Source organism: Salmo trutta, chromosome 22 (genome assembly GCF_901001165.1).
Source record: "Salmo trutta chromosome 22, fSalTru1.1, whole genome shotgun sequence".
In the NCBI taxonomy this organism is placed as follows: domain Eukaryota; kingdom Metazoa; phylum Chordata; class Actinopteri; order Salmoniformes; family Salmonidae; genus Salmo; species Salmo trutta.
In genome coordinates this window covers 44,831,306-44,856,610 of record NC_042978.1, presented here as the reverse complement: position 1 = coordinate 44,856,610, position 25,305 = coordinate 44,831,306, and the positions used below count along the sequence as shown (strand labels likewise).

General features: G+C 45.0%; 2 protein-coding genes across 8 annotated transcripts in view; one reads left to right on the top strand and one right to left on the bottom strand.

Annotated features, from left to right (window-relative positions):
• gtpbp3 (GTP binding protein 3, mitochondrial) overlaps positions 1–17,649 on the bottom strand; it is a 32,625-nt gene extending 14,976 nt beyond the window's left edge. The window contains exons 1-5 of one of the 2 annotated variants that reach the window (XM_029708117.1): positions 17,015–17,649; positions 8,295–8,554; positions 8,051–8,137; positions 6,640–6,842; positions 4,935–5,007 (exon numbers count right to left, since the gene is read on the bottom strand). In XM_029708117.1, the coding sequence (XP_029563977.1) occupies positions 4,935–5,007; positions 6,640–6,842; positions 8,051–8,137; positions 8,295–8,554; positions 17,015–17,073 (682 nt within the window). In that variant the 5' untranslated portion in view covers positions 17,074–17,649. The remainder of the gene's footprint in view (positions 1–4,934; positions 5,008–6,639; positions 6,843–8,050; positions 8,138–8,294; positions 8,555–17,014) is intronic. The other variant, XM_029708118.1, reaches the window with a different exon arrangement.
• A 6,220-nt stretch (positions 17,650–23,869) lies between these two features.
• ano8b (anoctamin 8b) overlaps positions 23,870–25,305 on the top strand; it is an 87,814-nt gene continuing 86,378 nt past the window's right edge. For 5 of the 6 annotated variants that reach the window (XM_029708111.1, XM_029708109.1, XM_029708108.1 and 2 more), the window contains exon 1: positions 23,870–24,438. In XM_029708111.1, the coding sequence (XP_029563971.1) occupies positions 24,267–24,438 (172 nt within the window). In that variant the 5' untranslated portion in view covers positions 23,870–24,266. The remainder of the gene's footprint in view (positions 24,439–25,305) is intronic. The other variant, XM_029708115.1, reaches the window with a different exon arrangement.

The following is a 25,305-nucleotide window of genomic DNA, read 5'->3' as shown; positions in this document are numbered from 1 at the left end:
ATGGGAAAATCCAAAGAAATCAGCCAAGACCTCAGAAAATAATTGTAGACCTCCACATGTCTGGTTCATCCTTGGGAGCAATTTCCAAATGCCTGAAGGTACCACGTTCATCTGTACGAACAATAGTACGCAAGTATAGACACCATGGACCACGCAGCCGTCATAACGCTCAGGAAGAAGACGCGTTCTGTCTCCTGGAGATGAATGTACTTTGGTGCAAAAAGTGCAAATCAATCCCAGAACAACAGCAAAGGACCTTGCTGGAGGAAACAGGTACAAAAGTATCTATATGCCCAGTAAAACAAGTCCTATATCGACATAACCTGAAAAGCCGCTCATCATGGAAGAAGCCACTGCTCCAAAACCGCCATAAAAAAGCCAGACTACGGTTTGCAACTGCACATGGGGACAAAGATCGTACTTTTTGGAGAAATGTCCTCTGGTCTGATGAAACAAAAATAGAACTGTTTGGCCATAATGACCATCGTTACGTTTGGAGGAAAAAGGGGGTTTGCAAGCCGAAGAACACCATCCCAACTGTGAAGCACGGGGGTGGCAGCATCATGTTTCAAAGTTGTAATTATTTTTGCCTCTATGGCCTATTTATTGCCTTTACCTCCCTACTCTTCTACATTTGCACACAGTGTACATAGATTATTTCTATTTTTCTTTTCTTTTGTGTTATTGACTGTATGCTTGTTTATCTGTAACTCTGTGTTGTTTTTGTCGCACTGCTATGCTTTATCTTGGCAAGGTCGCAGTTGTAAATGAGAACTTGTTCTCAACTGGCCTACCTGGTTAAATAAAGGTGAAATGTTGTGGAATGCTTTGCTCCAGGAGGGACTGGTGCACTTCACAAAATAAATGGCATCATGAGGCAGGAAAATTACGTGGATATATTGAAGCAACATCTCAAGACATCAGTCAAGAAGTTAAAGCTTGGTCGCAAATGGGTCTTCCAAATGGACAATGACCCCAAGCATACTTCCAAAGTTGTGGCAAAATGGCTTAAGGACTACAAAGTCAAGGTATTGGAGTGGCCATCACAAAGCCCTGGCCTCATCTATAGAAAGTTTGTGGGCAGAACTGAAAAAACATGTGTGAGCAAGGAGGCCTACAAACCTGACTCAGTTACACCAGCTCTGTCAGGAGGAATGGGCCAAAATTCACCCAACTTACTGTGGGAAGCTTGTGGAAGGCTACCCGAAATGTTTGACCCAAGTTAAACAATTTAAAGACAACGCTACCAAATACTAATTGAGTGTATGTAAACTTCTGACCCACTGGGAATGTGATGAAAGAAATAAAAGCTGAAATAAATCCTTCTCTCTACTATTATTCTGACATTTCACATTCTCAAAATAAATTGGTGATCCTAACTGACCTAAGACAGGGATGTCAGGAATTGTGAAAAACTGAGTTTAAATGTCTTTGGCTAAGGTGTATGTAAACTTCCAACTTCATCTGTATCTACACAGAAAACAAGTGTGCAATAAAAATCAAAAACCAAAGAACAGAATTATTTTCCCAACGTCGAGGTGTGAGACAAGGCTGCAGTTTGAGTCCAAATCTTTTCAACATTTATATCAATGAATTAGCAGACATGTTGGACCATTCTCCAGCCCCAGGACTCACACTATTTGACACAGAGGTAAAATACCTGCTATATGCTGATGATTTGGTACTTCTATCACCAACCAAAGAAGGTCTTCAACAGAACATTAATATTCTAGAGCAATACTGCCATAATTGGGCCCTGGCAGTAAATTTCCAAAAAACGAAAATCATGATTTTCCCCTAAAAAAACTGATGTCAGAAACACAAATATAAATTCACCCTAAACAACACCATAATTGAACACACAAAAAATGACTCATACCTTGGTCTGACCATATCTGCATCGGGAAACTTTAATATGGCAGTGAATGCACTCAAAGAAAAATCCCACAGAGCATTGTATGCAATAATTATGAAACTATTCAAAATCAACATCCCAATTAGAATTTGGACTAAAATATTTGACAGTGTAATCCTACCAATAGCTCTTTACGGAAGTGAGGTTTGGGGGCCACTCAATAAACTGGACTTTAAAATGTGGGACAAACATCCAATTGAAGCCCTACATGCAGAATTCTGTCGGAAAATCCTACAAGTCCAGAGAAATACAGCAACTACTGCATGTAGGGCAGAATTGGGCCGCTTTCCAGTAATAATGAAAATACAGATTAGATCATCAACATTTTGGCTACATCTAAATTCAAGTCTGCAATTTAAAGCACTTCAAACCCAAGAGCTGAGCCCAGAAACGAGCCCTCTCAGTCAGCTGGTGTTGGACCTAACCAACCAAGCTGACACCAGCACTGCTTCAAAAGAAAGAATTCCAATAAACAAAATCATGAACCAATCAAAGGACTCATTTACAACATTGGAAAAACAAAACAAAATTGCTATCTGACCCTAAACAGAGAATCTGAATTGTCTGATTATCTCTACTCTGTCAGAGATACGAAGCAGAGACAGATCCTTACCAAGTACAGGCTGAGTGACTACCTGGCAGAGACAGATCCTTACCAAGTACAGGCTGAGTGACCACCTGGCAGAGACAGATCCTTACCAAGTACAGGCTGAGTGACCACCTGGCAGAGACAGATCCTTACCAAGTACAGGCTGAGTGACCACCTGGCAGAGACAGATCCTTACCAAGTACAGGCTGAGTGACCACCTGGCAGAGACAGATCCTTACCAAGTACAGGCTGAGTGACCACCTGGCAGAGACAGATCCTTACCACGTACAGGCTGAGTGACCACCTGGCAGAGACAGATCCTTACCAAGTACAGGCTGAGTGACCACCAGGCAGAGACAGATCCTTACCAAGTACAGGCTGAGTGACCACCTGGCAGAAACAGATCCTTACCAAGTACAGGCTGAGTGACCACCTGGCAGAGACAGATCCTTACCAAGTACAGGCTGAGTGACCACCTGGCAGAGACAGATCCTTACCAAGTACAGGCTGAGTGACCACCTGGCAGAGACAGATCCTTACCAAGTACAGGCTGAGTGACCACCTGGCAGAGACAGATCCTTACCAAGTACAGGCTGAGTGACCACCTGGCAGAGACAGATCCTTACCAAGTACAGGCTGAGTGACCACCTGGCAGAGACAGATCCTTACCAAGTACAGGCTGAGTGACCACCTGGCAGAGACAGATCCTTACCACGTACAGGCTGAGTGACCACCTGGCAGAGACAGATCCTTACCAAGTACAGGCTGAGTGACCACCTGGCAGAGACAGATCCTTACCAAGTACAGGCTGAGTGACCACCTGGCAGAGACAGATCCTTACCAAGTACAGGCTGAGTGACCACCTGGCAGAGACAGATCCTTACCAAGTACAGGCTGAGTGACCACCTGGCAGAGACAGATCCTTACCAAGTACAGGCTGAGTGACCACCTGGCAGAGACAGATCCTTACCAAGTACAGGCTGAGTGACCACCTGGCAGAGACAGATCCTTACCAAGTACAGGCTGAGTGACCACCGATTGGCAATAGAAACCGGCAGACATAAAAAGACATGGCGACCCAAAGAGGAGCGTGTATGTGGTCACTGCACGACAGGGGAGGTGGAGACAGAGATGCACCTTCTCCTTTACTGTGATAAATATTCCTCACAAAGAGATTCATTATTCACAGAAATGACTACATTTATTCCAAATGTGAACTTATTAAACCCAGAGGAAAAACTAAAAATACTCATGGGCGAAGGAGCAATGGCTCCTCTTGCAGCCAAATATGTATTTGCCTGCCATAGCCTGAGGGATACTGGATAATAACATCTGCATAGTAAACAGTAACTTATTTATTATTATAATTACTATTATTATTGTTGTTGTGATTATCATTCCAAATAGTAGTGGTATGGGTAGTAGGGTGATGGTAATGATAGCAGTTTAGTGATGGTGGTAGTAGTAGTAGTAGTAGTAATGATGATGGTAGTTGTAGTACTGATGATGGTAGTTGTACTACTGATGCAATGGTGAAGATGACAGTTAGAAGTTAGTTAAAGTTTCATTTTCCATGTTTAGCTTTTTATATTTATTACATTTCTGCTATTGACTGTTACCATTTTATTGTTATTTTTTTAATTAAATGTTGTATTATTATTTACTACCATTTTATGTTATTATTTGTTATTCTTTATCATTTTATTACAATGTATATTGTATACATTGTTGCTTTGGCAATATTGACAATGTTTTTCATGCCAATAAAGCAGCTTGAATTTGACAGAGAGAGAGACAGAGACAAATATAGAGGTGGTAGAGAGAGAGAGACAGAGAGAGAGAGAGAGAGAGAGAGAGAGAGAGAGAGAGAGAGAGAGAGAGAGAGAGAGAGGTGGTAGAGAGACAGAGAGAGAGAGGTGGTAGAGAGAAAGAGAGAGAGAGGGAGACAGTGAGAGACAGAGAGAGAGAGGGAGACAGTGAGAGGCAGAGAGAGAGAGACAGAGAGAGACAGAGGGAGACAGTGAGAGAGACAGAGAGAGAGAGGGAGACAGTGAGAGAGACAGAGAGAGAGAGGTGGTAGAGAGAGAGAGAGAGAGAGAGAGAGAGAGACACAGAAAGGTGGTAGAGAGAAAGAGACAGAGAGAGAGAGGTGGTAGAGAGAGCAGGTTTGTAGCTGCTGACAATGTATTCCTGTGTTGGACAGCCTGAGAGGCCAGGCTTTGAAGACAAGATGAATGCCTGCAGTGTCCCTGTGGCCCCTTCTCCCCACTTCCTCCAAGGAGACCGTCTTTTCAGCACTTTGATGCATATCTCCTCTCAATGACGCTAGCTCTCCCTCTCTGCAGATACAAACAGGAAGCCATGCCAACTCCCCCTGGAAAACTCACTTCCGTAATTGTTATTTTGTTCCAGAGAAGGGGGCGTACCCACCTTGATTTAACACCCCGTCCTCGATGAGCTCATCTTCACTGAAGTCTATGAAGGCTTCCACGTGAGCCAAACACTGAAACAACAAACAGACAGATGTTGAGCGAGAGAGACAACAATATATGCAGTCCTCATCACGATCCTCTCTATATTAATTCCTTTGGCAATGATTTACATTTCTCGGTCGTGATTGTCTTCTAGGTCAGAGGGATAAATGGAAGGCCACATCTCAGTAGACTAAAACATCTCAGTAAACTAAATCATCTCAGTAGACTAAAACATCTCAGTAGACTAAAACATCTCAGTAGACTAAAACATCTCAGTAGACTAAAACATCTCAGTAGACTAAAACATCTCAGTAGACTAAAACATCTCAGTAAACTAAAACATCTCAGTAGACTAAAACATCTCAGTAGACTAAAACATCTCAGTAGACTAAAACATCTCAGTAGACTAAAACATCTCAGTAGACTAAATCATCTCAGTAGACTAAAACATCTCAGTAAACTAAATCATCTCAGTAGACTAAGACATCTCAGTAGACTAAAACATCTCAGTAAACTAAATAATCTCAGTAGACTAAGACATCTCAGTAGACTAAAACATCTCAGTAGACTAAAACATCTCAGTAAACTAAAACATCTCAGTAGACTAAAACATCTCAGTAGACTAAATCATCTCAGTAGACTAAATCATCTCAGTAGACTAAAACATCTCAGTAGACTAAAACATCTCAGTAAACTAAAACATCTCAGTAGACTAAATCATCTCAGCAGACTAAAACATCTCAGTAGACTAAATCATCTCAGTAGACTAAAACATCTCAGTAGACTAAATCATCTCAGCAGACTAAAACATCTCAGTGACTAAAACATCTCAGTAGACTAAATCATCTCAGTAGACTAAACAAAGCATCCTCTCCTTGTCTCCCTTCCTGTGCCATGACAGAGGTGAACAGGTGAAGGCATCATCGCTACTGAAACGCACCCTAAAGATCTGAATGTTGATTGACACATGGAATGATTCAATAGTTCAATAGTTCCAGTAGGACAGGAAACATCAGCCGACTGCATGTTCCCTCCATCCACACATTGTACCAGAGAAACAATAGCAGCATTGTCTGCATGCCGAACTAAGGAAAGGGTGAAACTACAGTAGGTAGATTCCAAACATACTATTTTGTCTGTCAAAAATAGAGATTGGATTTTGTTAGGCTGCTGACGGTCTTCCTCAGGAAGACCAAAATTAGGCTCTTTTCTGTAGCACTCCTCTCAGGAGAGGTGGTGAAGTGTTGATACCCAGGTCTGGTGCCAAGGTAGAGATCACATGATACACTCTGGGTAGAAGCTGCCCATTGGCACAGATCTAGGATCAGCTGGTTCCTGATCCCTGATCTCTCATCCCTGCTGTCAGACAACTACAGTATAGACAAGACGCTCTCTGGACATCACACTTAATCAGACCACTCTAACAATGGCCTGGGGACGACTCGCAGCCAAATGGCAACCACGCCAACTCAAACAGCTCACCCTAGACTTCTACAGTATACACAAAGGCCTGAATCCTAACTTTGAGATCTGTGTGTTTTTAATGCAACACCGCTGAACAACTGCCTGGCTAGCTTAGACAACAACAAGCTGGGTGAAGCCGATCCAGGCTAGGTAACCATGCATGTATTTTCTCTTTCTCTGGGGAACCTACTACCTACCCGTTTGAGCCTGTAACTCCAGTCCTGGTAGAGACGGCCCAGCTCCCCATCCATCTGCCTGAGGGCCTGCCTCCTCTGGGCCTCAGTCTCAGCGTGGATCAGGTCCCCCAGGCCCTCCACCTCCGTCAAGCCCAGTTTCCCCGCGTGGAAGGCCCTCCGCGTGAACTCCCCTGCCTCCGCAGGCCTCACACCCTCAAGGCTTCCTGCATAACACACAACGCACAGCAAGACAGAGAAAGAAAACAGGGTCAACAGAAGGCCAGCATCCCGGAGTCGCCTCTTCACTGTTGACATTGAGACTGGTGTTTTGAGGGTACTATTTAATGAAGCTTCCAGTTGAGGACTTGTGAGGCGTCTGTTTCTCAAACTAGACACTCTAATGCACTTGACTTCAGTCACCCAAGTCATAGACTTTTTTCTCTGCTACCGCACAGCAAGCGGTACTGGAGCGCCAAGACTAGGACCAAGGCTTCTTAACAGCTTCTACCCCTAAGCCATAAGACGGCTGAACAATTAATCAAATGGCCACCGGACTATTTACATTGACGACCCTGGCAATGAGTTAAGGTGTTTTTGTTAGAACCTTTACAGAACTTAATTTATTGGTTGTTAATATGGTGGCCTGATTCTTACACGCTCTGCAAAGGCATTACATCAACCAGAGACTGTTGCCAGTTGCACTACTACAGCATTAATAAAGAACAACAAAGCTGGTAACTACAGGAGACACCAGGATTATATAATCATCAGCTTTATGTATTGTGTTGTTGACTAGCTGTTCTGAGAAGATGCAAATCTGAGACACTGCACAGTTTACATTCATTTATATAACACTGCCCCCTAGCAGCCAAACATGAACATTGCAAGGACGCTGACAACAGTTCTGCATTGCTCTCAAGTTCAAGGAAAGTGTTTGCAGGAAGGAAAGCAACGCAGACACCCAGATGAAACAGCTACAAGAACACTTACCTCCTCTAGGCTCTAGCCTAGTACTATATATATATATATATATGTATATATATATATATATACACACACACTATCGTTCAAAAGTTTGGGGTCACTTAGAAATGTCCTTGTTTTTGAAAGAAAAGCACATTTTTCTGCCCATTAAAATAACATCAAATTGATCAGAAATACAGTGTAGACATTGTTAATGTTGTAAATTACTATTGTAGCAATTACTATTGTGTTAGCTAATCCAAGTTTATCATTTTAAAAAGGCTAATTTATCATTAGAAAACCCTTTTGCAATTATCTTAGCACAGCTGAAAACTGTTGTTCTGATTAAAGAAGCAATAAAACTGTCCTTCTTTAGACTAGTTGAGTATCTGGAGCATCAGCAGATACTCTCTGGACATCACACTCAATCAGACCACTCATATCTCTCATCATATGACTGTGTGTTTACCTAGGGCTTGTAAGACAGCTGTGATGACTGCAGGACCTCCGTGAATATGGAACTCTGCACTGTCTTCCCCTGTGAAGCTGTGGGGACCTGACAAGAAAGCACAACAACAGTCACGACAACAACATTGGATAAGACAAACAAGAACAGCTACTATGAGATGCTTATATATATTTTTTTTTAAATCAAAATGCATTGTGGGTTTATCCGATAATAACTGTGAGATGTCCTCTAAGACCAATCTGACCTTTGAACCAGAGGACCAGTCCTCGGTCCAGCAGCTCTTTGGACTGGGGGTCAGTGATCCTCCGTAGCAGGGCGGTACGAGGGGGTAGAGCCTGGGTCAGACCTGCCATGTTTCTCAGGACCATGGAGGAGGCAGGACCACTGACACGGACCACCGCCACACCACACCTGCCGTGGCCCGACGACAGGGCAAAGATGGTCTCAGCATCGCATACCGCTCTGGTCGGGATACACAGGCCCCTCGCTGATGGAGATGCTCTGCTGAAGACATTTATACAATTGTCAAGCGACTGGGTGCTTGAAAAGTGCGATATATATACACTGAACAAAATGTTTAAACGCTACATGGAACAATTTCTAAGGTTTTCATGAGTTACAGTTCATGTAAGGAAATCAGTCATTAGGCCATAATCTTTGGATTTCACATGATTGGGAATACAGATATGCTTCTGTTGGTCACAAATACCTTAAAAAAAAGTAGGGGCGTGGATCAGAAAACCAGTCAGTTTCTGGTGTGACCACCATTTGCCTCATGCAGCACAACACATCTCCTTCGCATAGAGTTAATCAGGCTGTCGATCGTGGACTCGGACACAACTATACCAATTTCTCAGAAACTTGGTGTACAGCACCTCAAGACCAAGATCTTCAAAAGCAGTAGATATCGTAAACATCATGGCCGCTGTGAGCCAATGAAGTTGAGTGATGTCGGGCTGACAATTCAAGTCAGTCTTGGAGGGAAGACCCTGAGGGAAGGCCCTGAGAGAAGACCCTGAGGGAAGGCCCTGAGGAAAGACTCTGAGGGAAGGCCCTGAGGGAAGGCCCTGAGGGAAGACCCTGAGGGAAGGCCATGAGGGAAGGCCATGAGGGAAGACTCTGAGGGAAGACCCTGAGGGAAGGCCATGAGGGAAGGCCATGAGGGAAGGCCATGAGGGAAGACCCTGAGGGAAGGCCCTGAGGGAAGACCCTGAGGGAAGACCCTGAGGGAAGACCCTGAGGGAAGGCCATGAGGGAAGACCATGAGGGAAGGCCATGAGGGAAGACCCTGAGGGAAGGCCATGAGGGAAGGCCATGAGGGAAGACCATGAGGGAAGGCCATGAGGGAAGGCCATGAGGGAAGGCCCTGAGGGAAGGCCCTGAGGGAAGACCATGAGGGAAGGCCACGAGGGAAGGCCATGAGGGAAGGCCATGAGGGAAGGCCATGAGGGAAGGCCCTGAGGGAAGACCCTGCTGGCCATGCATCTCAATACTCTACAATGTTTCCTGAAGTCTGCACTGCTCCACTACCCACATGGATTCAAAAGTATACGATTGGTGAGAGTACCAGAGATGAAGTCAGAACCAGAACCCTTTAAATCCAGACCAAGAGTTTTTAAGACCCAGACCAAGGACCAGTGGATCGAGACCATGACCTGACCAAGACCAGTTTAAATGGGTAAAAATAGTATAGCACAGTATAGTTCAGTACAGTAGTCTAGTATAGCACAGTATAGTTCAGTACAGTAGTCTAGTATTGTACAGTATAGTTCTGTACAGTATAGTCTAGTATAGTACAGTATAGTTCTGTACAGTATAGTCTAGTATAGTACATTACAGTAAAGTAAAGTACAATACAGTAGATTCAGTACAGTAAAGTACAGTATAATACACTACAATTATGTTCAGTATATTACAGCACAGTTCAGTACAGTACAGTACAGTACAGTACATTACAGTACAGTTCATTACAGCACAGTACATTACAGTACAGTTCATTACAGCACAGTACATTACAGTACAGTTCAGTACATTACAGTTCAGTACATTACAACACAGTATAGTTCAGTACATTACAACACAGTATAGTTCAGTACATTACAGTACAGTTCAGTACATTACAGCACCAGGCAAGAGGCCGGGAGTATAGGAGTGTGATCCATGGACCGCTCCTCTCTGTCATACAGCCGGGACAGTGCGTCTGCCTTAGCGCTCTGGGAACCTGGTCGGTAGGACAGGGTGAACACAAAACGGGTAAAAAACATGGCCCACCTTGCCTGGCGAGGGCTCAGTCTCCTCGCCGCCCGGATGTACTCCAGATTACGGTGGTCAGTCCAGATGAGAAAAGAGTGTCTCGCCCCCTCAAGCCAATGTCTCCACGCCTTCAGAGCCTTGACGACAGCCAACAGCTCCCGGTCCCCCACATCATAGTTCCCCTCCTCCGGGCTGAGCTTCTTCGAAAAGAAGGCACAGGGGCGGAGCTTTGGTGGCGTACCCGAGTGCTGAGAGAGCACGGCTCCTATCCCAGCCTCGGACGCGTCCACCTCCACTATGAACGCCAAAGAGGGATCTGGATGAGCCAGCACGGGAGCCGAGGTAAACAGAGCCTTCAGGTGACCAAAAGCCCTGTCCGCCTCAGCCGACCACTGCAGTCGCACCGGTCCCACCTTCAGCAGTGAGGTAATGGGAGCCGCTACCTGACCAAAGCCCCGGATAAACCTCCGGTAGTAGTTAGAAAACCCTAGAAACTGTGGTGGGAGTCGGCCAATTACGCACGGCTGAAATGCGGTCACTCTCCATCTCCACCCCTGAAGTGGAAATGCGGTACCCTAGGAAGGAGACGGACTGTTGGAAGAACAGACATTTCTCAGCCTTGATGTACAGGTCATGCTCCAACAGTCGACCAAGCACCCTGCGCACCAGGGACACATGCTCGGCACGTGTAGCGGAGTATATCAGAATGTCGTCGATATACACCACTACACCCTGCCCGTGCAGGTCCCTGAAAATCTCGTCTACAAAGGCCTGGAAGACTGACGGAGCATTCATCAACCCGTACAGCATGACAAGGTACTCATAGTGCCCTGAGGTGGTACTAAATGCCGTCTTCCACTCGTCCCCCTCCCTGATACGCACCCGGTTGTAAGCGCTCTTGAGATCCAATTTTGTGAAGAAGCGCGCCCCGTGCATTGACTCGATCGCACTGGCGATGAGCTGTACCTCACCGTGATCTGATTGATACCCCGATAGTCAATACACAGGCGCAGACCTCCATCCTTCTTCTTCACAAAAAAGAAACTCGAGGAGGCAAGTGAAGTGGAGGGCCGAATGTATCGCTGCCCCAGGGATTCGGAGACATATGTTTCCATAGCCGCCGTCTCCTCCTGTGACAGAAGATACACGTGACTCCTGGGAAGTGCTGCATCTACCAGGAGATTTATCGCACAATCCCCCCGTCGACGGGGTGGTAATTTAGTCACCTTCTTCTTACAGAAGGCGAGAGCCAAATCGGCATATTCTGAGGGGATGCGCACGGTGGAGACCTGGTCTGGACTTTCCTTTCACACCTCCCTGAGCACTTGTGACCACCCCTTGAGAGCCCTCTGTTGCCACGAAATAGTGGGGTCATGACAGGCCAACCAGGGTAGGCCCAGCACCACGGGAAAAGCAGGAGAATCAATAAGGAAGAGACTGATTCTCTCCTTGTGACCCTCCTGCGTAACCATGTCTAGTGGAGCGGTGGTCTCCCTAATCAGCCCTGACCCTAATGGTCGACTATCTAGGGCATGCACAGGGAAGGGCATATCCACAGGAACAAGGGGGATCCCTAAACTATGGGCAAATGAACGGCCAATAAAATTCCCAGCTGCGCCTGAATCTACAAGCGCCTTATGCTGGGAATGCGGGGAAAACTCAGGAAATGTAATAAACACATACATGTGAGCAACAGGGGGCTCTGGGTGAGCCTGGTGCCGACTCACCTGGGGTGACACGATAGTGCCCTGCCTGCTGCCTCGACTCCCTGAGGAACCCCCCCAGCACTGACCAGCAGTGTGCCCTCTGCGGCCACAGATGGTGCAGGGAATGGCCACTCCTCCGGTCGCCCTAAGCGCAGCACCTGCCAGCTCCATGGGCGTCGGAGAGGAGGTCCTGGGGGATGGAACTGACAGGCCCCGATCCAGACGTCCGCGGGTAGCCAGCAGGTTGTCCAGCCGGATGGACAGGTCCACCAGCTGGTCCAACGTAAGGGTGGTGTCTCGGCAGGCCAACTCCCGATGGACGTCCTCGCACAAACTGCACTGGAAGTGATCGATCAGGGCCCTGTCGTTCCATCCCGCACTGGCGGCCAGGGTCCGGAAGTCCAAAGCGAAATCCTGCACGCTCCTCGTCCCCTGCCTCAGGTGGAACAGACGTTCACCCGCCGCTCGACCCTCAGGCGGGTGGTCAAAAACTGCCCGAAAGCGGCGGGTGAACTCTGCGTAATGGTCCACTCCATACGGCGTTGGCCCACTCCAGGGCTTTGCCTGAGAGGCAGGAGACGAGGGCGGACACGACCTCACGTCCCGAAGGAGCCGAGTGGACTGTCGCCAGGTAGAGTTCCAGCTGGAGTAGGAACCCCTGGCATCCAGCAGCCGTCCCATCATAATCCCTCGGGAGCGCAAGCCGAGTGAAGGAGGGGTGGACAGTGGGGTCTGCTGTAGTGGGGCTGGTGGAGGCGCTGGAAGACCTCCTCCTCTCTCCCAACGATCCATCGTCTGCAGCACACGATCCATGGCAGTGCCCAGACGTTGCAACATGGTCGCGTGCTGCTGGACGCGCTCCTCTACCGCCACAGGGAGGGCGTCTGCTCCTGCTGACTCCATTCGGTGGTGAGTGATTCTGTAATAGTGCCTGTGTGTAGCTGGTGGAGAGGAGTCAGGTGCAGGACAGCAGATATGAGTAATAAACGTCCACAATTAGAAGGCACAATGTTAATGTTACTACTTAGCTTCGGCTGGTTGAGGTCCTGACGAACCACGTCCAGATAAAGCGTCAGGGGTGAAAAAGTTGAATGAAAAGTCGAGCGAGGGAAAAAAATATATATATAAAACTGTAATTAAAAAGTAAAAACCATAAAGTTGGCAGGTAGCAAAGTAAGGTTAGCAACAAACCGCACAGCAGCACGTAAACAAGTCTACAGGTTGTGACCGGTTCAGTACATTACATTACAGTACAGCTCAGTTCAGTACATTACAGTTCAGTACATTACCGTTCAGTACATTACAGCACATTACAGTTCAGTACAGTTCAGTACATTACATTTTAGTCATTTAGCAGACGCCCTTATCCAGAGCGACTTACAGTAGTGAATGCATACATTTCATTTCATTTAATACATTATTTTTCTGTGCTGGCCCCCCGTGGGAATCGAACCCACAACCCTGGTGTTGCAAACACCATGCTCTACCAACTGAGCTACATTACAGCACATTACAGTACAGCACATTACCGTTCAGTACATTACAGTTCAGTACATTATAGCATATTACAGTTCAGTACATTACAGCACATTACAGTTCAGTACATTACCGTTCAGTACATTACAGTACATTACAGCACATGACAGTTCAGTACATGTCGGTACATTACAGCACATTGCAGTACATTACAGCACATTGCAGTTCAGTACATTACAGCACATTGCAGTACATTACAGCACATTACAGTTCAGTACATTACAGCACATTGCAGTACATTACAGCACATTACAGTACATTACAGCACATTACAGTTCAGTACATTACAGCACATTGCAGTACATTACAGCACATTGCAGTACATTACAGCACATTACAGTTCAGTACATTAAGGTTCAGTACATTACAGTTCAGTATATTACAGCACATTACAGTTCAGTACATTACAGTTCAGCATATTACAGTTCAGTACATTACAGTTCAGTATATTACAGTTCAGTACATTACAGTTCAGTATATTACAGTTCACTACATTACCGTTCAGTACATTACAGTTCAGTACATTACAGTTCAGTATATTACAGTTCACTACATTACCGTTCAGTACATTACAGCACATTACAGTACAGTTCAGTACATTACAGTTCAGTTCAGTTCAGGTCAGTACATTACAGTTCAGTTCAGTTCAATACATTACATTACAGTACAGTTCAGTTCAGTACATTACAGTACAGTACATTACAGCACATTACAGTACAGTTCAGTTCAGTACATTACAGTTCAGTACAGTTCAGTTCAGTTCAATACATTACAGTACAGTACAGTTCAGTACATTACAGTTCAGTACAGTTCAGTTCAGTTCAATACATTACATTACAGTACAGTACATTACAGCACATTACAGTACAGTTCAGTACATTACAGTACAGTACAGTTCAATACATTACATTACAGTACAGTACAGTTCAGTACATTACAGTTCAGTTCAGTTCAGTACATTACAGTACAGTTCAGTACATTACAGTACAGTTCAGTTCAGTTCAATACATTACATTATAGAAATCTAATGTTCGGCCAAATATACATCTACATTGAGTGCAGAAAACATTAAGAACACTAGTTCTTTCCATGACATAGACTGACCAGGTGAATCCAAGTGAAAGCAATGATCCCTTATTGATGTCACTTGTTAAATCCACATCAACCAGTGTAGATGAAAGGGAGGAGACGGGTTAAATAAGGATTTTTAAGCCTTGAGACAATTGAGACATGGATTGTACATGTGTGCCATTCAGAGGGTGAATGGGCAAGACAAAATAATGAAGTGCCTTTGAAAGGGATATGGTAGTAGGTGCCAAGCGCACCGGTTTGTGTCAAGAACTACAATGCTGTTGGGTTTTTCACACTCAACGGTTTACCGCGTGTATCAAGAATGGTCCACCACCCAACGGACATCCAGTCAACTTGACACAACTGTGGGAAGCATTGTAGTCAACGTGGTCCAGCATCCCTGTGGAACTCTTTCAACACCTTGTAGAGTCCATGACCTGACGAATTGAGGCTGTTCTGAGGGCAAAAGGATGGGTGCAACTCAATACTAGGAAGGTGGTCTTAATGTTTTGTCCACTCAGTGTATTTGTGCTATTGGAGGGTTGGAGCCCTTGCAGGCTATGCATGTCAATACTCTGCACTTTTTCCCTGAAGTGTGCAGTTGTCCACTATCCACATGGTGGTTCTCTGTAGCTCAGTTGGTAGAGCACGGCGCTGGCAAAATAGTGGGTTCAATTCTCACAACCCCCCAAGTGTAAAGAATGTATGCACGCATGACTAAGCTGCTTTGGATGAAAGCAACCTGCTAAATGGAATGTTATATGATTTGTGCAACACTGGAACCTGCAATTCATACACATACAGTGCATTCTGAAAGTATTCAAACCCCTTGACTTTTTCCACATTTTGTTATGTTACAGCCTTATTATGAAATGGATTAAATTGTCCCCCCCCCCTAAAAACATATCACATTTTATAAGTATTCAGACCCTTTCCTAAGTACTTTGTCGAAGCACCTTTGGCAGGGATTACAGCCTTGAGTCTTCTTGGGTATGACACTACAAGCTTGGCACACCTGTATTTGGGGAGATTCTACCATTCTTCTCTCAAGCTCTGTCAGGTTGGATGGGGAGCGTTGCTGCACAGCTATTTTCAGGTCTCTCCAGAGATGGTCAATCGGGTTCAAGTCCGGGCTCTGGCTGGGCCACTCATGGACATTCAGAGACTTGTCCCGAAGCCACTCCTGCGATGCCTTGTCTGTGTGCTTAGGGCCGTTGTCCTGTTGGAAGGTGAATCTTCACCCCAGTCTGAGGTCCTGATGGTTCACCCATCTCCACAGAGGAAGTCTAGAGCTCTGTCAGAGTGACCATTAGGTTCTTGGTCACCTCCCTGACCATGGCCCTTCTCCCCCAATTGCTCAGTTTGGCCGGGAAGCCAGCTCTAGGAAGAGTTTTGGTGGTTCCAAACTTCTTCCATTTAAGAATTATGGAGGCCACTGTGTTCTTGGGGACCTTCAATGCTGCAGACATTGTTTGGTACCCTTCCCTAATTCTGTGCCCCGACACAATCCTGTCTCGGAGCTCTACGGACAATTCCTTCAACATCATGGCTTGGTTTTTGCTCTGACATGCACTGTCAACTGTGGGACCTTATATAGACAGGTGTGTGCCTTTCCAAATCATGTCCAATCAATTGAATTTACCACAGGTGTACTCCAATCAAGTTGTAGAAATAGCTCAAGGATGACCAATGGAAACAGGATGCACCTGAGCTCAATTTCAAGTCTCATAGCAAAGGGTCTGAATACTTATGTAAATAACGTATTTCTGTATTTAATACATTTGCTAAAATTTCAACAAAAAAAAAATCACTTTGTCATTATGGGGTACTGTGTGTAGATTCCTGAGGAAAATGTTTTATTGAATCCATTTTAGAATAAGGCTGTAACGTAACAAAATGTGGAAAAAGTAAAGGGGTCTGAATACTTTCAGAAGGCACCGTATGCTCTTCCATAGTGTTCAACCATGAGGTGAGCACGGCTCAGAGGGCTAGTGCCTTAGTCTTGTAATACATACCAACCCAAGGCAGCCTAGGGTCAAACCTCACCCCTGCAGCTTTGACAGACATCCCTGGACAGTGAGGGGTGTTGTACCAGAAATACATTTTATGACTTGTAAAATAAGGCATAATATTTGAGCAAGCGAAAACGGGACAAAAAAGGCTTGGACCCCGGGTCATCGCTGCTCGCAACTATATTTATTATTATTACACATTTGAAGACAGGGAAGATAAGTCAGATCATGGGACTGTTATATGGCTGGGTAACAAAATGTGGGTTATCGATTTGTTAAGGGATATTATTAAGGGATATATTGGTTATAAAACGGTAGAAGTATGGTTATGATCAGGATACATTGAATTGAAATAAAAGCAACTAGCCCAGAGAGTTTTGACTAACCTGAATGTCTTGAGGGTGTGAAAAGCGCTTCTCCACAATCCGCAAGTGCATGGCAACATTATGACTCAAAGCAAATCACAACAAATGTTGCATAGCTGATAGGCTCTGCCCATTGTATGTAGATAGCTAGGTTATGTGTAGACCCTATTCTCGGTAGAAGCTATAACAACTACAGCTGTCCATGTGAAATGTTACCATCGTTTAGTAAAAAGACGAATCTCACATGAGATTCACTCGAGGCTGTCAAGCGTTCTGGTGGTGACTGAAATACTTGAATATGGCAGTTAGACAACGCAGAGTTGTATTTACTATATATCGGTGACATTCAGCGCACAAACTCCCATCGCCTGTCTCCACGCTTCTTTCTTTCCGTTTCCAAAAATACGAAAACGTGTTAATACTACGGATGGTTTGTATTGGTCTGGGGTCCTCAATCTCGGAAGAGATGCATGAATGTAACTGGTCCAACCACCGTCAATCAAGAATATGCCCTCCTTTTTTGTGCTATCAAAATGGGTCCGTGCTGCTACTGCAGCGACATCATGTGCGCAATTTTGCATTTTGTTGAGTTTGCATAAATATGACATCATTCGCTGACCTTGTTACTTAATATCGTTTGTTCAACGTTGTAGCAGAGATCTTAATATAATGACGAGATGCTCATGTCTCCGCCCTTACAATGGGAGTCGTTGTCCTAAACACGGGAAGGCAGGCGACAAGCTTACTGTAGGTCCAAAATAAGCCTTTAGAAACGCATTGGATTTATTTTGGACATACTTTGGCGAGGGTGAAACCTCTCGCTTCGCCTCTTCCTCTCTGGTTGAATCTATGTTATTGAGACTGTAGTAGCTGACCTACTGTTATAGGTACTAGGCACATTATGAACAGTTAAAGGTGCACTATGCAGAAATCACTCCACCATTTCCTGGTTGCTAAAATTCGAATAGCTCGCCTAATTTCAGTTTATGGGGCAAGCAAGCAAGTGCAGTGTATAGAATCATTGTATCATCTAAACCGCTGTGAAATATATTTTACATAACCACAAATATTGTATTTTCAGCTGTTTGAAGCTGGTGTACAAAACTGAAAGTAAAAGACGCAATAACAAAACTTAAGAACTAGAAGCATAGACATATTGCACATAGAACAAATCTATAGCTTCTTGGACTTGCTTTAAATTAGAATGACAGATCTATAACTCGCATTTCTATGGTAATTTGGTGGTGTCATCCCAAAAGTTACATATTGCAGCTTTAATATCATACTCTTTGATAACGTGCATGCCTATAGATTTTTCAATGTAGTTTTCTATTATATTTAAGGATGTTTTAGAAAGTATTTTTAATTTTATTTTTACAAACATATATATTTTTGGGAGAATAATCATCATGATAGAAACCTGCCATATTTTCTTTGAGCACTTGCAGCAAATACATTATGTAACAGGCCTATCTACAGTAGAGTAATTTGTTTTCTCTCTGTGAAACACACGATAAGCTGTCAGTCACTGTGGTGACGTCACCATCTGGCCATATCCTTACTTGCCTTGAAGTGAACCTGTTTCTGTCAGCTCAGTTTCAGTCTAGTCCTAGTACTTTGATCACTGAAATAAATCCCATATAAACTGTAATTTACCTTATGATTGAAATTCGGTTTTACTTCTCATTCTTAAAGGGTTGTAAAGGATCCAGTTATTTGATTGAGAAGATACAATATTATATTGTTATTATTATACAAGCCTTAGGTGTTTTCATTTAGTTAAAAATAATAATCCAGTCTCTTTTGGATGATTCGAGGATTACCTGTCAATGCTTCACAACGGAGCTCACGGCTCTCCTGCCCTAACCCCGTGGGGGTCAATACATAGACAAGTCCCATAAATTACATTTGTTTTGACGCCTAGTTTGAATACTCGTCATCCTCTCTGTCATCTGACAGCTGCAAAGATCTGCAGTGGGGCTCCCCAGTGAACATATACAGTGATTTTACAAAACATTAGGAACACCTTCTGAATATTGAGTTGTACCCCCTTTTGCCCTCCTTTGCCCAGCCTCAATTTGTTTGGGCATGTACTCTACAATGTGTCGAAAGCGTTCCACAAGGATGCTGGCCCATGTTGAATGCAATGCTTCCCACAGTTCTGTCAACTTGGCTGGATGTCCTTTGGGTGGTGGACCATTCTTGATACACACAGGAAACTGTTAAGCGTGAAAAACCCAGCAGCGTTGCAGTTCTTGACACAAACCAGTGCGCCTGGCAGTTACTACCATACCCTGTTCAAAGGCACTTAAGTCTTTGTTTTACCCATTCACCCTCTGAATGGCACACATACACAACTGATACACAATATTCAGAAGGTGTTCCTAATGTTTTGTACACTCAGTGTATATGTTCACTGGGGAGCCCCACTGCAGATCTTTGTGGCTGTCAGATGAGAGAGAGGATGGTGAGTAAGCAGAATGTATGCTGGTGATACTAGCTACCTCTGAGCTTCACCGAGGAGAGTGCTGGGAGGGGTTGGAAGGCTGGGCTCAGAGTGGTGGGAGGGCTGGGTAGGAGGGCTGGGCTGGGCTGTGAGGGGATAGAGGGCTGGGTTCAGAGTGGTGGGAGGGCTGGGTAGGAGGGCTGAGCTGAGCTGGGCTGTGAGGGGTTAGAGGGCTGGGCTGTGAGGGGTGGGAGGGCTGGGCTGTGAGGGGTGGGAGGGATGGGAGGGATGGGAGGGATGGGAGGGCTGGGTAGGAGGGCTGGGCTGGGAGGGGTTGGAGGGCTGGGCTCAGCGCGGTGGGAGGGCTGGGTAGGAGGGCTGTGAGGGGTGGGAGGGATGGGCTCCACGGCAGATGGTGGCCAAAGGGGTGAAGAACAGGAGAAGACTCTGAGGGTGTGTCTCAATAGTCTCAATCATTTCAATTTAAGGGCTGTATTGGCATGGGAAACATATGTTTACATTGCCAAAGCAAGTGAAATAGATAAAAAACAATAACAAATTAACTGTAAACATTACACTTACAAAAGTTCCAAAAGAATAAAGACTTTTCAAATGTCATATTATGTATATATACAGTGTTGTAATGATGTGCAAATAGTTAAAGTACAAAAGGGAAAATAAATAAACATAAATATGTGTTGTATTTACAATGGTGTTCGTTCTTCACTGGTTGGCCTTTTCTTGTGGCAACAGGTCACAAATATTGCTGCTGTGATTCCACACTGTGGAATTTCACCCAATAGATATGGGAGTTTATCAAAGTTGGATATGTTTTTTCAAATTATTGGTGGGTCTGTGTAATCTGAGGGAAATATGTGTCTCTAATATGGTCATACATTTGGCAGGGGGTTAGGAAGAGCAGCTCAGTTTCCACCTCATTTTGTGGGCAGTGTGCACATGGCCTGTCTTCTCTTGAGAACCAGGTCTGCCTTCCGCGGCCTTCCTCAATAGCAAGGCTATGCTCATTGAGTCTGTACATAGTCAAAGATTTCCTTAATTTTGGTTCAGTCACAGTGGTCAGGTATTCTGACACTGTGTACTCTCTGTTTAGGGCCAAATAGCATTCTAGTTTGCTCTGTTTTTTGGTAAATTCTTTCCAATATGTCAAGTAATTATCTTTTTGTTGTCTCATGATTTGGTTGAGTCTAATTGTGTTGCTGTCCTGGGGCTCTGTGGGGTCTGTTTGTGAACAGAGCCCCTGGACCAATTTGCTTAGGGGACTCTTCTCCAGGATTATTTCTCTGTAGGTGATGGCTTTGTTATGGAAAGTTTGGGAATTGCTTCCTTTTGGGTGGTTGTAGAATTTAACTGCTCATTTCTGAATTGTGATAATTAGCGGGTATCGGCCTATTTCTGCTCTGCATGCATTATTTGGTGTTTTACGTTGTGTTTTTCCCATTTTGTGAATTCCTGGTTGGTGAGCAGACCCCAGACCTCACAAATTGAGTCGAAAGCTTATTTTGAAATGATCAAAGCATGAGAAGACTTTGACTTTGTTTTGGTTTGTTTGTTTGTCAATTAAGACGTGCAGGATGAATGCGTGGTCTGTTGTACAGTAATAATCCCTCCTCTCTTGTCTCTTCTCCTTCATCAGGACTGATCTAATCTTGGTTAACCAAGAACTAAAATCTTGCGTGATTTGGTCAGATGCTCAGTTATGTTTACGAGAGATTTGCACTAATTTAACAGGACTGGACAAGTGACAGCATATCCTCTGGGTATATCCTGTCATTATTGCTGTCAGCTTCTGTTTCTTTTTAGATCAGTGCACATGAAGGAGGCAAAGAGAGGAATCTACTCTAGACTATTGAGACGCAGCCTGTTTATAGGCAGGATACCTATGCAGTCAGAGCCTAGTGCCTGAGGGACACTCTTTAACTCTTTTGATCTGAATTATTCAATGGGCTCCATCGAGGACAGCTGGCACCGTCCTTGAACCATCAGCACCAAGACTTTGTCTTCATCCCTACCTCTGGCTTTTGGTGTCAATGCCACTCCGAAATTGCTCGATCGAATATTGATATATTTCTTAATTCCATTCTTTTACTTTTAGATTTCAAATCAAATCAAATCAAATTGTATTTGTCACATGCGCCGAATACAACAGGTGTAGACCTTACAGTGAAATGCTTACTTACAAGCCCTTAACCAACAATGCAGTTTTAAGAAAAATACCTCAAAAAATAAAATAAAAAATAAAAAAAGAATTAAAGAGCAGCAGTAAAACAACAATAGCAAGGCTATATACAGGGGGTACCGGTACAGAGTCAATCAATGTTCAGTAGTCTTATGGCTTGGGGGTAGAAGTTGTTTAGAAGCCTCTTGGACCTAGACTTGACGCTCCGGTACCGCTTGCCGTGCGGTAGCAGAGTGAACAGTCTATAACTAGGGTGGCTGGTATCTTTGACAATTTTTAGGGCCTTTCTCTGACACCGCCTGGTATAGAGGTCGTGGATGGCAGGAAGCTTGGCCCCAGTGATGTACTGGGCCGTACACACTACCCTCTGTAGTGCCTTGCGGTCAGAGGCCGAGCATTTGCCATACAAGGCAGTGATGCAACCAGTCAGGATGCTCTCGATGGTGCAGCTGTCGAACCTTTTGACGATCTGAGGACCCATGCCAAATCTTTTCAGTCTCCTGAGGGAGAGTAGGTTTTGTTGTGCCCTCTTCATGACTGCCTTGGTGTGCTTCGACCATGTTAGTTTGTTGGTGATGTTGACACCAAAGAACTTGAAGCTCTCAACCTGCTCCACTACAGCCCCATTGATGAGAATGGGGGCGTGCTCGGTCCTCCTTTTCCTGTAGTCCACAATCATCTCCTTTGTCTTGATCACGTTGAGGAAGAGGTTGTTGTCCTGGCGGCCCCACACAGCCAGGTCTATTTGTGTGTATTGTGTGTATTTGTGTGTATTGTTGTGAATTGATACTACTGCACTGTTGGAGCTAGAGAACACATGCATTTCGCTACACCCGCAATAACATCTGCTAAATATGTGTATGTGACCAATATAATTGGATTTGATTTTTGTATGGTAAAAGCAATCATCATGTTATTCTCTTGGTGCACCTTACACGCGCACACACACACACACACACACACACACACACACACACACACACACACACACACACACACACACACACACACACACACACACACTAAACTAATAAGAAGTTGGGGGGTTTGTCATGTGTGGAGACTGTTACGTTGGCTACCATCAATATTAGCTTTGAAGAAGACTTCAAATCTAACATTCTCTGTCTACAGTAGGAGTATACTCTAACTGAATCTTTGTGGACAGTGTGCCCCTTTTGTGTTCCTGTGTTTTGACGGTTTGACAAATTAAATACAATTTATGAGGTCTCTGGGTTCACCTTCTCGAAGGCTATTTACAAAGTATAGAAATAGTGGTTTTGAAAAAGAGAATACTGTTTACGACAGTGTTCTAAACATGGAAAAGTATAAAAACAGAACAAACACGCATCATAGGCCACTGTAAGTGGACCTGTCGTCCAGGAAATATTGTAAAGCATATGTTAGGCTATGGTATGTCTATTAAATGGTGATGACTCCAATGTGGGCTAGAGAGGAAGCAGATGATCTATCTCACAAAAAAAATTATCTGTGAAGAAATTTCTTGCATTTATAAATAAATAATGATGTACTTAATCCTTCACAGACAGGCTGGGCTCTTTGTTATGTATTACACATCTGAGGAGAGGAGCTTCACCTACCTGCCTGTCTGTCTGCTGGACTGCTCAAGCACCTGTCTGTCTGTCTGTCTGTCTGTCTGTCTGTCTGCTGGACTGCTCAAGCACCTGCCTGTCTGTCTGTCTGCTGGACTGCTCAAGCACCTGCCTGTCTGTCTGTCTGTTGGACTGCTCAAGCACCTACCTGCCTGTCTGTCTGCTGGACTGCTCAAGCACCTGCCTGCCTGTCTATCTGCTGGACTGCTCAAGCACCTGCCTGTCTGTCTGTCTGTCTGCTGGACTGCTCAAGCACCTGCCTGCCTGTCTATCTGCTGGACTGCTCAAGCACCTGCCTGTCTGTCTGTCTGTCTGCTGGACTGCTCAAGCACCTACCACAACATAGGCTATTTTGCTGCTAAACTGTCTAGAGAGTGATCTGGTAAAAAGTAAGTACATAAACCTTGCTTTATAGGAACATAAATGTATGTTATGGGGTGGCATAATGGGTGACTGACATGACTAGTGGTGGCGTACTTTTTCCTATGGCATGGAATTGAAAATGAAATATAAAACGTTTTATATGTTCAGCGATATCATAGCTGGTGGTGGCGCGTTTGCATCGGCTCGTGGTTCTATAAAAATAAACAATTTGTTCTCTAGCGGCTGCAGAGGTCAGGGGAAAGTGAAGGGTGCATTTAATGCAATTCTCTCTTTCAGGGCGAGAAGGAGAACCATGATATTTTATTTCCAGCATGCCTGTGCGTGTATGTGTGTTTTCGTGCGTGCGCGTGTCTGTGTGTGAGGCTGGCTGTAGCCCTACGTGTGTCGTCCCCCCCTTCTCTCTTTGTCCCTCCTCCATAGTAAGAATCAACCCGAGCTCTATCAATCTGCTCGCATCCTGCTGCAAACTAGGATCAGCCATCACCACAACAACCTTCACTTCACTTCCACGTTCATTTAACCCCTATCTCTCTCTGACACACCGACCAGCAGCGGCCCATGATTTGCCTGTCTGAGATGCGATTTCGCTCTCCCCTTTCCCGGAGAATATCGGCCGTTACTCCCCACTGAAAGACCATGCCCGAGACGGGGGCGGCGGGAGCAGCAGCCCCTGCAGCAGCGGGTAGCAGCTCCTCCGATAGCAGTGGTGGCACCGAGAGCTCGCGGCACAGACACCGATCGCAAGGCGAAGGGGAAAAGACAGATCAAAGTGCTGCCTCCTCGCAGCAAACGTCATCCGGTGTACTGGGTGAGTCCGTCTTTTCAAAGGGTCGGTTTGGATCGGGCCGGGGACGGAAATTGAATGTAGATTTGTAGCGACAGGACAGGTGGATGTGGCAGGAAAACGAGATGAGCAGGGCATCACAATATAGCCAATAGCCTACTGCCACCGCAGCGTCTTTTTTGTCTTTATGCACCGGGCCCCTAGAAAAACATCCCACATCTTATCTTGTTTGTAAAATGATGTATTTGTCCTCGAAGGTCACTGTATATTCGTCGCTGTTTACTAGGCTACAAACATCCTATTCCATATTTCCAGAGACATTGTGTTGTCTATGCAGGCTATCTCCAGCGGCCTGCCATGTGGGAGGTTAGCCTGTAAATGCAGCAACGTCCCAGTTGCCAGCTTCTTGACAAATTAACCTTTTAATGTCACCGAAAGATTAGGCTACTGTATTCTGAGCTTTCGAAAGGTCCGGGTTTTGATCGTTGGCCACGAAAACATCACATTATACTCTACACTACACAGCCTGTTCAAACCCAAACGGATTTCGCACAATAGACAGATGAATGTTTTGTTATTTAAATGATGTATTGTGGGGAGAATGTTGGTGACATTGTGGCGCTTCTATCACTGCGTTTATGAATTCGTTCGGCTGGACCCGTTTATTTGAATAAGCAACATCGGTCATATTCTGCGCTTGGCCTGTATTATTTTGGGGATACGGTCCCGGGGCCTGTGTTATTTTTGGGATACGGTCCATGCTTCATGTGGGAACCGGAGCCGGGATTCTGGGAACTGCATCAGCTGCGTGTGGCTGTTTTCGTGTCTTGGCTGAAGGGAGGCAGAGAGAGCACAGGCAGCATGCTTCCCCCAAAACAATTTTATCCGCCC